This window comes from Poecilia formosa, unplaced genomic scaffold, assembly GCF_000485575.1.
Source record: "Poecilia formosa unplaced genomic scaffold, Poecilia_formosa-5.1.2 Scaffold0, whole genome shotgun sequence".
NCBI classification, from domain to species: domain Eukaryota; kingdom Metazoa; phylum Chordata; class Actinopteri; order Cyprinodontiformes; family Poeciliidae; genus Poecilia; species Poecilia formosa.
In genome coordinates, this window is record NW_006799939.1 from 2,446,141 (window position 1) to 2,459,225 (window position 13,085).

At 35.7% G+C, this 13,085-nt stretch overlaps 1 protein-coding gene across 1 annotated transcript in view; it reads right to left on the minus strand.

Annotated features, from left to right (window-relative positions):
* LOC103150239 (CUB and sushi domain-containing protein 3-like) overlaps nt 1-13,085 on the minus strand; it is a 291,625-nt gene that overhangs the window by 252,891 nt on the left and 25,649 nt on the right. The window contains exon 2 of the mRNA XM_016670613.1: nt 9,770-9,992. Within this exon, the coding sequence (XP_016526099.1) occupies nt 9,770-9,992 (223 nt within the window). The remainder of the gene's footprint in view (nt 1-9,769; nt 9,993-13,085) is intronic.

The window sequence follows — 13,085 nt, forward strand, 5'->3', positions numbered from 1 at the left end:
GTGCAAAACAGGAAAAAAGATTTGCTGCTATGGCAACATGTGATACAGAAGAGGAAGGACAAGAGAGAACAGATGCTGAGCTGCAGCAACATACAATAAACATTTGGTCTGATGAACAAGATCACAGCTCTTCAGGATCCAAAATTCAGACAACTGTAAAATTAATTTAAAAATACATAAAAATGTGGTGAAGTGATTAATAGATGAGGACAAAAAGGAATGGCAAAAAACAAAACTGGTCCTGAAGATAAAATAATTAAGATTCCATCTTGCAAAAGATGCATGTATGCTTGTTGATTTGTATAGATATGGACAGATGTCCACCTTAAAAACACACAATTAGAGAATTTTAATTTGCCAGATGGATTTTTTTAATGCAAGATTTCAATTATGAGAGGGATAAATGGGGTTAGATACGTTTTAAATCAAGCCCCACCCCTTCATCTAAGCATGGGTCTGACATAACAAAACAAAACAACAAAAAAAACCTCAAAAGGATCTCATGCCAACTACAGCCTGTTGCTCTGGCAACAAGATCATCAGGTGAATAGATGGAAAATGTCAAACAATTAAACACCAATGGATTCCTTGTCTTTTTGAACCATGATTTGCTCATGATTTAAATATTCAAAAGAAGTGTGCACAAAAATTACTCTAGAGTTTGAGAATCAACAAAATTATGCTAAATTGAGGAGGTCAAAATAAAAATACTTATTTCTATCATTTAAATGAAGCAGCATTTTAAAGCAGCTGAGGAAGTATATCAAAATGTGAGCAGTAGGTTTTATGACTAGGTTTGTCTGAAATGATATAAAATATAAGGATATGCTGAAAACTGATTGTGTTGCATGAGTTTATTTCAAACTCATGCAACATAATCAGTGACCATCAGAAACTCAAAAGTCAAGTCTTGTTTTGCAGTAACAGTAACACTCTTCGGTGCAAAAGTTATAACAGAGAAGATAACTCTATTTTAAGAATAAAGACATTTAAAGATGAAATCAGAAAAGACACAAAGGCTTAGGAACCTGTTGAAAAGGAAACATTGTTTTCACTGGAGGGCTCAGCAGCTTCTCAGTTGCTCGGTTTTATTACTTCAGACTTCAGCCTCTGTGAGTCATGAAACACGTTTAATTGGAAAACGTTGGAAGCTTTTGGAAAATCTCACAGTTGTACACACTGTGGAGACTGCTGTTTGCCACACTAATTGTGCTAATTGTTAATTAGCATAACAATTACCAATTCATTAATTATAAACTTTTCAGAACAAAAAGGCTTATTCTATTTACATAATGAGTTAAATTGTCGCACATCAGTAAATCTGAACTGTTTTCTCTTTGATAGCGTTTCTTTATTTTGAATTCATCTTGGAGATCAATTAAATATTTAGCTTCATGTTACACTTTTAGTTTGAGCCTTGCAAAAAATGAATTGCTCAGGAGTCAAAATTTGTCTTTTAAACTTGATGCTGTTTCTGTTGTCTGTTGGGTTTTGACTGACACCTTTTCCAATCCCCAGATGATTGTACTGTAATTGTGTATTTTCAGTGATCCAGAGAGAGACAGCTTTGTAGCCTTTATCAATTTCAATTTGAGCAGAAGATAGAAAAATTATTTTGGAGGTTGATAAAAGTAGTCCTAAAAGTAAAAGTCCAATGGGATGAAATTGGTGTCGACAGGTCCAAGAAATTGAAATCGGCCACAAAACTGAAATATTTTAACTTCTTACGGCAGTCGTAATTTAACATTTTCAGCTGGCAAAGATTTACAGCTAATTTTGAAATTATTCTCATTTATTTGAATATGATATGAAGTGACAAGAAGGTAACTTCTACGGGAACCTTTTAAATTTAAGAGCTTTGTTGGCAGTGAGGCAATATTTTCAACATATGAAAAAAATTACCTCAGTCCTTCACATAATGATCTAGTCTAAATCTGAGAAAAGTATCCTACTGTATCTTCCTGTGGTTTTATTTATATTATAATACTATGTCTGTTAACACTCTAGAATTTGTTTAAAATATAAAATAGGCAGCTGTCATTAGGTGTTTGTCAGAGAATAGTAACCTTTTTTTTACTTTGACATGTCATAAAAGCAGCTTCAACAGGAGTCACACAAGGTCAGAACCACACAAGCAAAAAAAACCTTCAAAAAAACCCAAAAAAAAAAAAACTTTGAAGTGCCAGAACAAGTTTCAAGATCCAATGTCAATTTTTTTTTTTCAATAAATTTAAAAGAAAAAAAGTCACAACAAAATCTGGCTAAAAAAGAAAAACTTTTCATCTTCATGAATAGAAATTACCAGCACTACAAGTGTAACTCAGAGAGAGAAAGAGAAAATAGCAAGAGAGAGAGAGAGAGAGAGCAGGTGTCACACATCTGTATTGGTTTCCAAACCAACCAGAAATGTCAATGCGGGTCTAGAGACACCAGCTGCCTGAGCAGCTACATCGTCCCCTGCTTATGAATCACAGCAAAAACGGTGGCAAAAGAATGAGTGTATGTGCCTGGGAACAGAGGGCCAATAATTGGCTGGACAGATGCAGCCTTTGCTTCCACCTGAACACACTACATCAGCCCTAAAGGCAGCTGTCACACATTCCCGCCACCTGATTAGTGTGTCAGGGAAGGAGTGTGCCATAGAGGAACAGAAGAGGGAGACGGAAATGATGTAGCTCAATTTGTCTAACTCTGTGTCTGTCTTTCTCCATCTGTCTCTCGTTCCATGTTGCATTAGCTCTGTAGCTCTGAATCACTTTGTTTCCCATTTCATGGAGTCATTTGTTATCTCAAATGTTCTTTTTGGGATTCATTTTGTTCATGCTTCTTTTAGACGTGTTTTTTTAATTATTGAGTGTCGGCAACAACATGCTGTCACCTATGCGACAGAAAAAGTGTTATGGTCGGTATTGCCAACGGTAATTTAGTAACCAGCTAAATTATAGTGCTTGCCTTTGGTTTGTTGTTTGAAACATGAAATGAGAATACAAAGCTTATCTGTTACTAAGGTGAATAATGACCCACACAATAGCCTCAAGCTAAGGATAAAAGAACACATTGTAGAAAACCCAACAGCAATTAGAAGTTTATAAACCTCATACGTTGCATTTTTCCTGAATCATAACATTTTTATTGCATTAAATCATAATGTTCTCACTTTCTCTCCCTCATTTCAAAATGCTTTTTACATCAGTGCTTTCTCTAAATGCCTTTTTAAATACCTTACTGATACTAAATTATTCACTTTGGGTATTTTTCACTCAGTAACACCCTCAGCACTGAGGAGTGTCATTATCAGTGCAGCATGGTAGTGTTTTGATTTACTGATTGGAAAAAAGAAAAAAAAAAAAAATCAGTCGACCATTCCGGTCAACAACCCATTTCCTGTGGCATATTTACTTAAGTGGCATTTTCACCCAATTTGAAATTTTACCTTTTTAGACTCTCAAGGGCGTCTACAACTCAATGTTGGTGTGCTGTAGAACATGGATCAGTTTGGGAACACCAAGCGTAAAAAATAGAGAAAAAGAATCTTTATGTTGTCAAATTTTAATATTGTCCAAATAAGTCAGTGGAAAATATTGATAATTTTTGTCATTAACTACATAATTAAAAAATGCTGATGACAAAAACAGCAGCTGCTCTTTAAAACTAGCCTAATAAAGCAATAGTTCCTGTATAAGCCGAGGAATGGACCCACAGTCCATTTCAGAGACAAGCTCTAAAATGAGCAGGAAAAACTTACAAGTAGTGGAGTTAAAACGTTAAAAATTGTTAGCAAAAGCTTATTTCTGTTAACATAGAGTTAAGTTGATTGTATGCAAGTCAAGTCTGGTTAAAGCTGCAGTAGGCAACTTGTATAGAAAAGATGTGTTTTACATATGTGTTAAAACTTCCACTATATCATGACAGTATAAAGTGAGAGAGAAAATCAGTAAGAAAAAAAAAAAAAGAATTGAGCTCCTCTTACTTCTCACTATAAACCTTCTGTCATTTGCACAAATACAATGCTCCATTAGAAACAACCAATCAAAGCCAGGAGGAGGGCTTTAGTGCTGTCAATCCAACTCATGTGTACCATAGTAAGTAAATTGTTTCTCCGCCAATAGTGTATTGAGCAGCACGTACATGAGATTGATTGACCCTCCTGCTGACTCTGATTGGTTATTTTTCACAGAGTGGTGCATTTATGCAGACAGCAATTATACCATTGGGAGGAGGAAGAGGAGCTCAATCTTTTCTCAAATTATCTCACTCATGTTTTCACAACATGGTGACAGTTAATATATAAAATCCAGTTTTTGCAAAAAGCCATACTGCAGCTTTAATAAATGCATGTAAGCACAATGATAAAATAATCTCCAATTAAGAAACTTTTGCATGATAATATGAATGGGCAGTTAAATTGCAGTGTAAAACTGAAATGTTTGTTTAAACATATGATTCAATACAAGTTTGTCGCCTGAAAAACAGCAGTGCAAGGGTTATTATAATGAGAACACAGTCAGAGCTTGGAAACAGTGAAATGAAAGACATCATTACCCAAACTATTTCCACTCCACTTTCCTCAGCATATAATTTCGACAGAATAATAAGCAATTCAACTAGACGTTCTCAGGCATGAGGGATTTAGCTAAATGTAAATGCATCACATAGTCAGGGGGATGGTGGAAATGACTCAGAGCAAAGAGAACACACAAATCAATAGAGAAACACGCCAATCAGGTAGATCATGGTGATGTCCAATTCATTGGAAAAAGAAAGCACGATAGCTGCTTTTGTCATGTTCCCTTCTGAATTTCAACCTTAATTGATTAATTAATGCAATAAATAAATTAAAAGGGCTCTTTAATGTCTGACCAAGGTTTCTATTTATGCTAACCTGAAAGGGCAAGCGGAAGAGCTGTCTGTCTTTATGTCCAATTCATTATTCTTTTTATCCAAAACAATGTGGAAACTGCATATCAACATACATGGCAAAGTAAGGAAAAAAAACAAACAATTTAAGATGCTAAACAATATTGGCAAAAGTAGACAATTATGTCCTTTGCCTCTTTGGCTGTACTCTGGCTAAGTGTAGTAATTTCCCTTGTATTCTTCATAATGAAAATCTTGAAATACCCAGTCTGCTCAGAAAATTCCCAACAGTCATTTGTGATCACCGATTAATATTCAGAAACTGTGCAGCACACAGGAGTGATATTTTCAGAGCTTCAGGTGGGATTTACTGATGCCACCTGGCAATATTTAAAGACGTGACTGTTTATGAATGGAGTCATAAACAGCGTTTTGAGATCCAAATTCACAACAATGACAACAGGGACGAAAATTTAATTTTCTACCACCCTCTATGGAGGCTGGTATGTCATTCTCAAGCTACCATTTGATCCAAACACATTTGTGTTGTCTGGGTTACCAAAGAAAATAAATAAACCCAGATTTAACAGGATGAAATCAAGAATTAAATGCTTTCTGCCAGACAGCTATACACATTTTTTCAATTTAAAAAAAGAACAGTAGGATGCATGTTATTGGAAGATTAAAATAACATTCAAAGCAGCGTTCAAGGATATGAACATAACCTCATGAAAATTCACATATTTCATTTGTATTACAAAGCAATCTTAATCATATGACAAATATTTTCTTGTGTTCATAGAAAATAGAGAATAATTAAAACGATTGTTAGACAGTTGGCTAAACAGATTAGTTAACTACTATCAGTTGCCACGCTACTTCTTAGTAACTATTGCTATAGCAGTGCACAATGCTCAGGTTTCTCTCTCAGCTGTTGGACTCAAGCAGTGGCCACAGTAGTTGCCACATTGGCTCAAAATGGCAGCGGCTGACATTTACCACCCCTGATTGGCGATTACATAAAAATAAGAAACTTGGAACATTTCAGATTTTTTGCTTTTGCCAACAGGAATATTAAAAAGCAAAACATAAGTCTGCGGTTTCAACATCTGTTTGCTGGTGCTTTATGAGTATACCTCCTGATCTAGCAACAGTTTTGTGCCTATAGAACAAGATTCACTCAGTGCTTCCACCAGTGGAAGACATAAAAAAGTAGTGATTAGTTTTTACCGAACCAGCTTGATGGAAAAGCTCCCAAAATACGTTTCCATCATTGGAACTTTTTTTTTCTAGTTTTTGTTAGGGGGATAATTAATTGCTAACAGTAGGGGTTGTAACAGCAATCATGAAATTATCCCTTTCAGGCAGGAAATAAACAGTCCCACATTTACATGCAATCCAATACAGAAAATGCAACACGGCAGCCTAAATGCTCAGTTTTGATCACAAAACCATAGTTTCAGCAAATCAATATCTTTTTTTAAAAATAAGTGCATTGTATATGTAGATAGAGCCTTCATTTATATTTTGTCTATCAAAAGAGGCATTTTTAAAATAAATGTACACAATCGCCTTGGGAAATAAATTTAGTTCTACAGTCCATTTCATATAACCTCAGCTTAATTTGAAAGTCTAAAGAATATTTTTATTTGGCACAAAACTAGTTTCTGCTTCTCAACGTATATGACAACCATCTGTCCCTCTTGTGTGAAATAGCTTTTTTATCCCTTGAAATTATGTTGTAAATTTTACATGGTTCCATTTTTTAAAAGTCGGTACTGAAGGAAATTGCTTTTTGTTGTTTTCTTTTCCTTTTAAAAAAAATAAGCTTCAATTGCAAGAGCACGTTTTTGGTACCAGAAAATATTACCGAGTAATAAAAAAACATGACAAAACAAAATAATTGAAGAGAGTAATATCAGGATGTGCTTGGACTTGGGGGAAACTGAATGAGACAGAATAATTAGCTAATTAGGACCAGGTGTGCAAGGAGCGACACAAGGCGAAAACTATGTGCAAAATAACGAGAAGCAGGGCGGGATATTCAATTAAAATAATAACTTAGCACCAGTAAGCTGGTATCCTAATAAAAACCCAATACAAAAAAGATTTAAAAAATAAATAAATAAAAAAGGAAGGAAGGGAGGAAGAATGGAAAACAGATCTCACAAAGATTAACACAGCAAGAGGGGCTGGAAAAGGGATTAATTCTGAAGCCTAATTTCAACAAATAAACATTAAAGCACAACAAGAAGTAAATAAACTAAATTATTGTCGTTAGCAAAGAATGGGTCTCCTACCGTCTCTGTGAATCTCTTGTAAAAAAAAAAAAAAAAACGTAATATTGACAAATGATGCTGGGATGCATTTAGGGAATCTCCAGTTTTCTTCTTCTTCTTCTTGTCATTTTGGGCAGACTGTGCGCCAGTAGCGCAGTGCTGCCATTCACTGACACAGATGGCGTACTACACAACTTTAATCAAAGCGTTAAATTAAGCTTTGTATCAAAAACAATCTTCATATACACTTCTTGCTGGTGTAATGTAAGTAAGGTTTTAATTAACACTAAATTAAATCCAGATTGAATATAATTAAAAAGAGGAATCTTTAAGGTACATTGTAGTGTTTGATTACAACAGAAAAAACGAAAAAAAATATAGATACATATAATTTATTCAGATTGTATTTTTACTGTAGTGCCAGTTTTGCTAAATTGCCAGGAATTGTCTTAATGTACATTTTAAAAATGAAAAACTTATAAGTAGTTAAAAGTAGGCTATGCTGTTTTCCTTTGCAAAAACACAAATCTTAGTTCAGAGTTTGTGTAAACTAATTTGTTTCTGTACATTTGACAGAAGAAAATGAAAAGCTCTCGCTATAGCCACCAGGAGATTTTTGAGTTTGAGAACCCCAGACTTTTATGGACCATAGTTTGACTAGTTGTTAGTTTGGCAGTGTGACATCTGCTACGTCTTGCTCGCCCACACCTACTAGAGAATATTACAACATTCCTACGTAGTGGTTGAGTTCAGCACAAAGAGCTGTGTATTATAGAAATCATCTTGTATATTTCAGACTACAGACGTTAGATGTCAGATTTATTGAGCTAAATCTAACTGTTCACAACGCCTTTTGTAAGCCTTCAGAAAATATTATGCAACACAGTAGCACAATCTCTTCAAAACCATGATGTGATTCATTCCCTAAAGTAAAGTATCAACAATGACTCAACTCTTTGGTTGTTCCAGCTTATTGCCTCTCGTTACTATATGTCCTTCTTTGTAGTAACATGTGACCTCAGCCCACCTCCACTGCAGTAGCGTTAAGAACGAGATAAGAGACAGAATAAAAATTATGAAGCACGTTTGGAATTTTAGTTTTTAAAATTTTAGTTCAGTTTTAATTCACTGTATGAACTCTTTGACTACTGGCAGGTTTAAAATCTATTCTTCTACATTTCTCTATCAGATTTGATTATTTTAATGTAACTGATCCAAGTGAAACACACTGAGACATTGGCAACCATGAGGCAAAATGTGAAAAGTTAAAAGGAGATAAATATTTGCATTAAGTACTTATTTTTATTTTATTTTTTTTTACTTTTTTGGACAAGTAAACAGTTATTAGATGTGAAGAACTGCAATTTTTAAATGTTAGGTAAAATTTCCTATGCCAACTCACATCAAAACATTGAACAGATATGAATCTCATATCATCAAGATCTTTCGCCTTGAAGTTTGTTTGTCCACAAGTTGTTGTTGTTGTTGTTGTTGTTGTTGTTGTTGTTGTTGTTGTTGGCTTCATCTGGTAAACCCACCCAAAGCCCACTGACTGCTTGACTGGACTCCAACATACCAGAACAGGGTACTGTGACCACAAAATCTTAGCTCATTAATTAGTTGGATCAAAAATATATGTATACGTTTTTACTGTTTTAACAATTAAACGTCGACATAAAAACAATTTTTAAAAAAATCCAGATTTCAATCTGCACATCAAGGTCTTTTTTTTCCTCTATCATCCAATTTAAGTTTTGCTTTGCTGTTTCCTCACAGAAACACACACAGTATCTTTAAGACAAATAATAAAAAGGCACCTTGACAATGCAATGACCCAGAAAACCCCACTTCACTTAAATGTCAGGCTTTTGTATGAATCCAGAAAGCACACTGAGTAAACAGTTGTTTGCCTATCCAGTAACCAAAGCAAAGAAATAGCAGGTTTTTTTAGTGTTTGATGTTCACATTTTCTCTCCACCTTTGTCTCCTCCTGTGAAGTATTAGAACAAAGGACGGTAGCGACAGAGTTTGACCCATCAATCACTGAAACTAAACCAGCATGCTCATTCAAAAATAATGCAGAGGTTGGGGGTGTAAGTGTCCTGGTTGATAGGACTCTTTGCTTTGGAATCAAAAGACGTGACTTTTAAAAGTGGGCTTCATGAAAGAGACGCCTCTGGCTTTTATTCACGCTATTTTTCAAGTTCCATTTGCCACACACACTACCTAAGACCATCAAAGCAATATCCAAAAACTCAAGTCAATACGCTACATTTTAAGGACTGTTTCGGTACACCTGGCTGAATAATATATAATTAAAGATAAACTGTTCATCTCGCAAGCAAGATTCCAATGAAGGTCTTCACATTTTTTTTTTTTTAAGGAGGCAGCTCCATCTACACCAGACTGTGTCGGAGAAGGGCTGACGCACAATGCTCGTCTCACTGAGCACGCCTGACTTGCCTGACACCTCCCTGACAAGAATAAACAGTCTCTGTCATGTGTACATTAAGGTTGACCTTTCCGTCAGAAGTGATCACTGAAGACTTTTCTTCCTCACATCTCTACCATTCCTGCCTCCCAGCCTTTAAATGCAGCCTTCTAGGTGTTTGACTTCAGGGCCGCCTTCTTACCTCGTTCTGAAGTTAGCCGGCTGCGGATGGCCATCATACAAAGATAAAAAGTCATATTCCTCCTCCACGGCGAAAGATTGAAAAACTATATGAATCCTGTTCCCCTTCTCGGCGACGATCACCCAGGTACAGTTCGCTCCGTTTGGATATCCATAAGGAAATCCGGGGCTTTCTATAGTCCCGTTCCACCCCTTTAGTGTGCCTCCACAAGTATGGATAAAACCTGCAGAGAAAGAGACCAGAAATCAGGTTAGAACTGAATTCATAATAAAAGGATGTAAACATGAGAAAATATGCACTTCGTTTCAATAAACCTGGAGGGCAATAAAAAAAATAAATTAAAAAAAGGCAAAAATTAACATTCATGTGTGGCTTCACTGCTAAACAAGGTTTTATTCAGACGATTGCCTACACCCTGTAAAGTTCAGGTGCAATATTTCTTCAACCAAGAACAAATTATTCGGAAAATCTACATTGCTCTCAGCTGGCAGAAGCTGTGAAGAGAAGCTGGCAACCAGCTAATGGTGTGCCAAGTTTTGTGTTTTCACTCGCGTTCTCTGCTCTCCCTTCAAATTAAAAAAGAAATAAGACGGAACACCTGCTGCTGCGATAATGTGAAGAAGATGCATAATTGTAGATGAGATTTTTTTTTGTATGTACTTTATTAAACAAAAAGCTCGAGATACATTATTACAGCTCATTTTTCTGCCGAATGTCAGAAAGCTCCAGAGAACAGCAACAAGCCGGGCCATTCAATTTGCTTCCAGAAGCTGTTAACAGTTCGCCTACGAGACACAGAGCTGCTTTGCACCTTAATGCACTAGCTTGCTGAAAATCAATACCCTCATACGTATTAGGTTGGACATTATACAATCACTGTCAAACTATGCTAATCCGAATGCTTGGCTAACCAAGCACTCGGATTGATGATGAAAATGTGCATATGTGCTAAGCAACCCAAATGCATGAAAAAGTATCTCTGTGTTGCCTCTATGGAGTTTGTTTTATAATTTTATCCCAATATAGCCAACAGGCTTCAATGTATTCAGTGGGATTGTATGCAATACAAAACAAGTTGTGAAGTGAAAGAAAAACAAGTTTTTAAAAATGTTTTGCAAAAAAAAAACAAAAAAACATTAGCGAATCTTGGTATGCTTTTGTATTTAAGTACTCTGATGCAATACTGAAAAAAGTTTTCATTATTATTGTGGCAGCAATTTTTTTGTGTGCATGTCTTTATTATCTAACATGGCAGACAGATCTTGATCTATCTAACAGAAAAACCTGGAAGTAAACCTGATTTTCCTCCAGGTTTCTCTTTAACAGCTTCCCTGTTGCTGTTAAAGAGAAACATTACCACAGCATGACGTTACTACCAACATGTCCCTCCTTTGGAATGTTGTGCTAAGAGTAATGTTCAGAGTACAATTTTATTGTATTTATTTTTTATTACACAGCATTTTACAAGGAAGCCAGTAAGTTCAGTTTCAGCTTAATCCCACCAAAGCACTTTCTTTGATGTCCCTTATATCGCTTTTAGCAAACTCCATACAGGATGTTTATAGAGCTTTCTGTCTTCACTGGCTTATCTCTTACTATAGTCATGCAGTAAACAGATTCTTGCTATACCGAGCTGTGAATTTCTGCAGCTTTTCAAGAGTTACCACGAGCCTCTTGGTAATGCCACTTCTCCATTTTCAGATGAATTGAACAGTGGTGCCAAAATGCTCAAAGTTTGGAATGTTGCCATTTAACCTAACCCTGCTTCAAATTTGTCCACAAATGTGTCTCTTCTTATTTCTGTGTGTTTCCCTGGGTTTTCATGATTCTGTTTGTTTGCTGATGTTCTCTTACAACCTCTAAAAGCTTTGGAGAACAGCTGTCTCTTCTTTTTTTTTTTTTTTTACAATGACTAAATTAGTGACTCCAAAGGTCACTGATTGGGTGATTTCTGAAGCAATTGATTGCACTTAGTTTATCTTGGAGGTATTAGAGAATAACATGCGGAATGCTAATGTATGCCACACTTTTTGTTTTTATTTGCAAAACAAGTCAAAAACATATACCTTTATATTCAAATGTTCTTATTGTTGTGTTGTACCTTGTTATATAACTTATTTAAATTAAATTCATTATTATTATTATATGCATCCGGTATAACGACTTTCTTCTTCACCTTTCTTTTACGATCACTCCACTCTCCAGCACCATCACTTTTGCACGTGTAATTAACTACACTGGCAATTTTTGTAGATCATGTGCAACACACTCACTTACTGCATGCACTTTTCTTTTGTTTTATTTTTATTTTTTCTTGCTCACTTATTAAACGTCCCTTATTTGGAATCGTTGCAGATCAAGCTGATTGACATTTGTGGTTGTAAATTGACTAAGTGTGGAAAAGTTGTGAATACTTTTGGCAGGCAGTGTATGTAATTCTGCTCTCACAAAAATTGTATTTCCCTTCACACGTCCACATCCATTATACTCGCACATTAAACCAAACAATACACTGACATGCTCCCGTACACACTGCGTCACAGTGCAAAAACTGTGCCCTGTGTTTTTATCTTAGTCTATCTTGCATGTTGTCTAATGAAATCCAAACTTAATTAAGATGCATGGCTTCGCCTGCACAATTTACTCCTTGTGTAATTAGCTTTTCACACTTGGTAGGTAAAGGATGTTTTGCATAGAGTTGGCCAAAGACACACACACACACTGGAATATTGGTGTGGGGGTGAGGGAATATAGATCACTTGGCAGCTATGCAACTAAAATGGCCTCTAACTTCACAGATGCCAGCAATTTTTCATTTTACAAACTGATAAAATGTTTTATTTTTAAATTTGAGATGAGCAGTCTTTTGCCACAATGTTCAGCTTCCAGCCTGTCAACAGTTGTTGTTTTATACTTATGAAAACAAACAAAATAAAACTATGCATTTTACTGTTCAAATTTAACTCACAGGATTCACAGGAAGTTGGAACCTCAGACAAACTATTCAGTGTAGACCTCCATCTGTTATTTTGATAATTGCTACTTCCCCTGACCACTTTGGTGTGCTCCACTCATACATTTCATCTTCCATATAGTGTAATAAACATTGGGCACACATTGTGATTTTTTTTTAGGACACACTACTGCTGAAGACATTAAAAAAAAAAAAATCCCATGTCGGAGCTCTGATTGGTTCCACTCCAAAGAGCAAACAGGCTAATCATGGCAAATTTTGCTCTTCTGACGTAAAACCTGCAGGGCCAACAAGAACCAACCTGTTCTGTGTTGCTGTGGTTTCACTCCCTCTAAAAGTGCT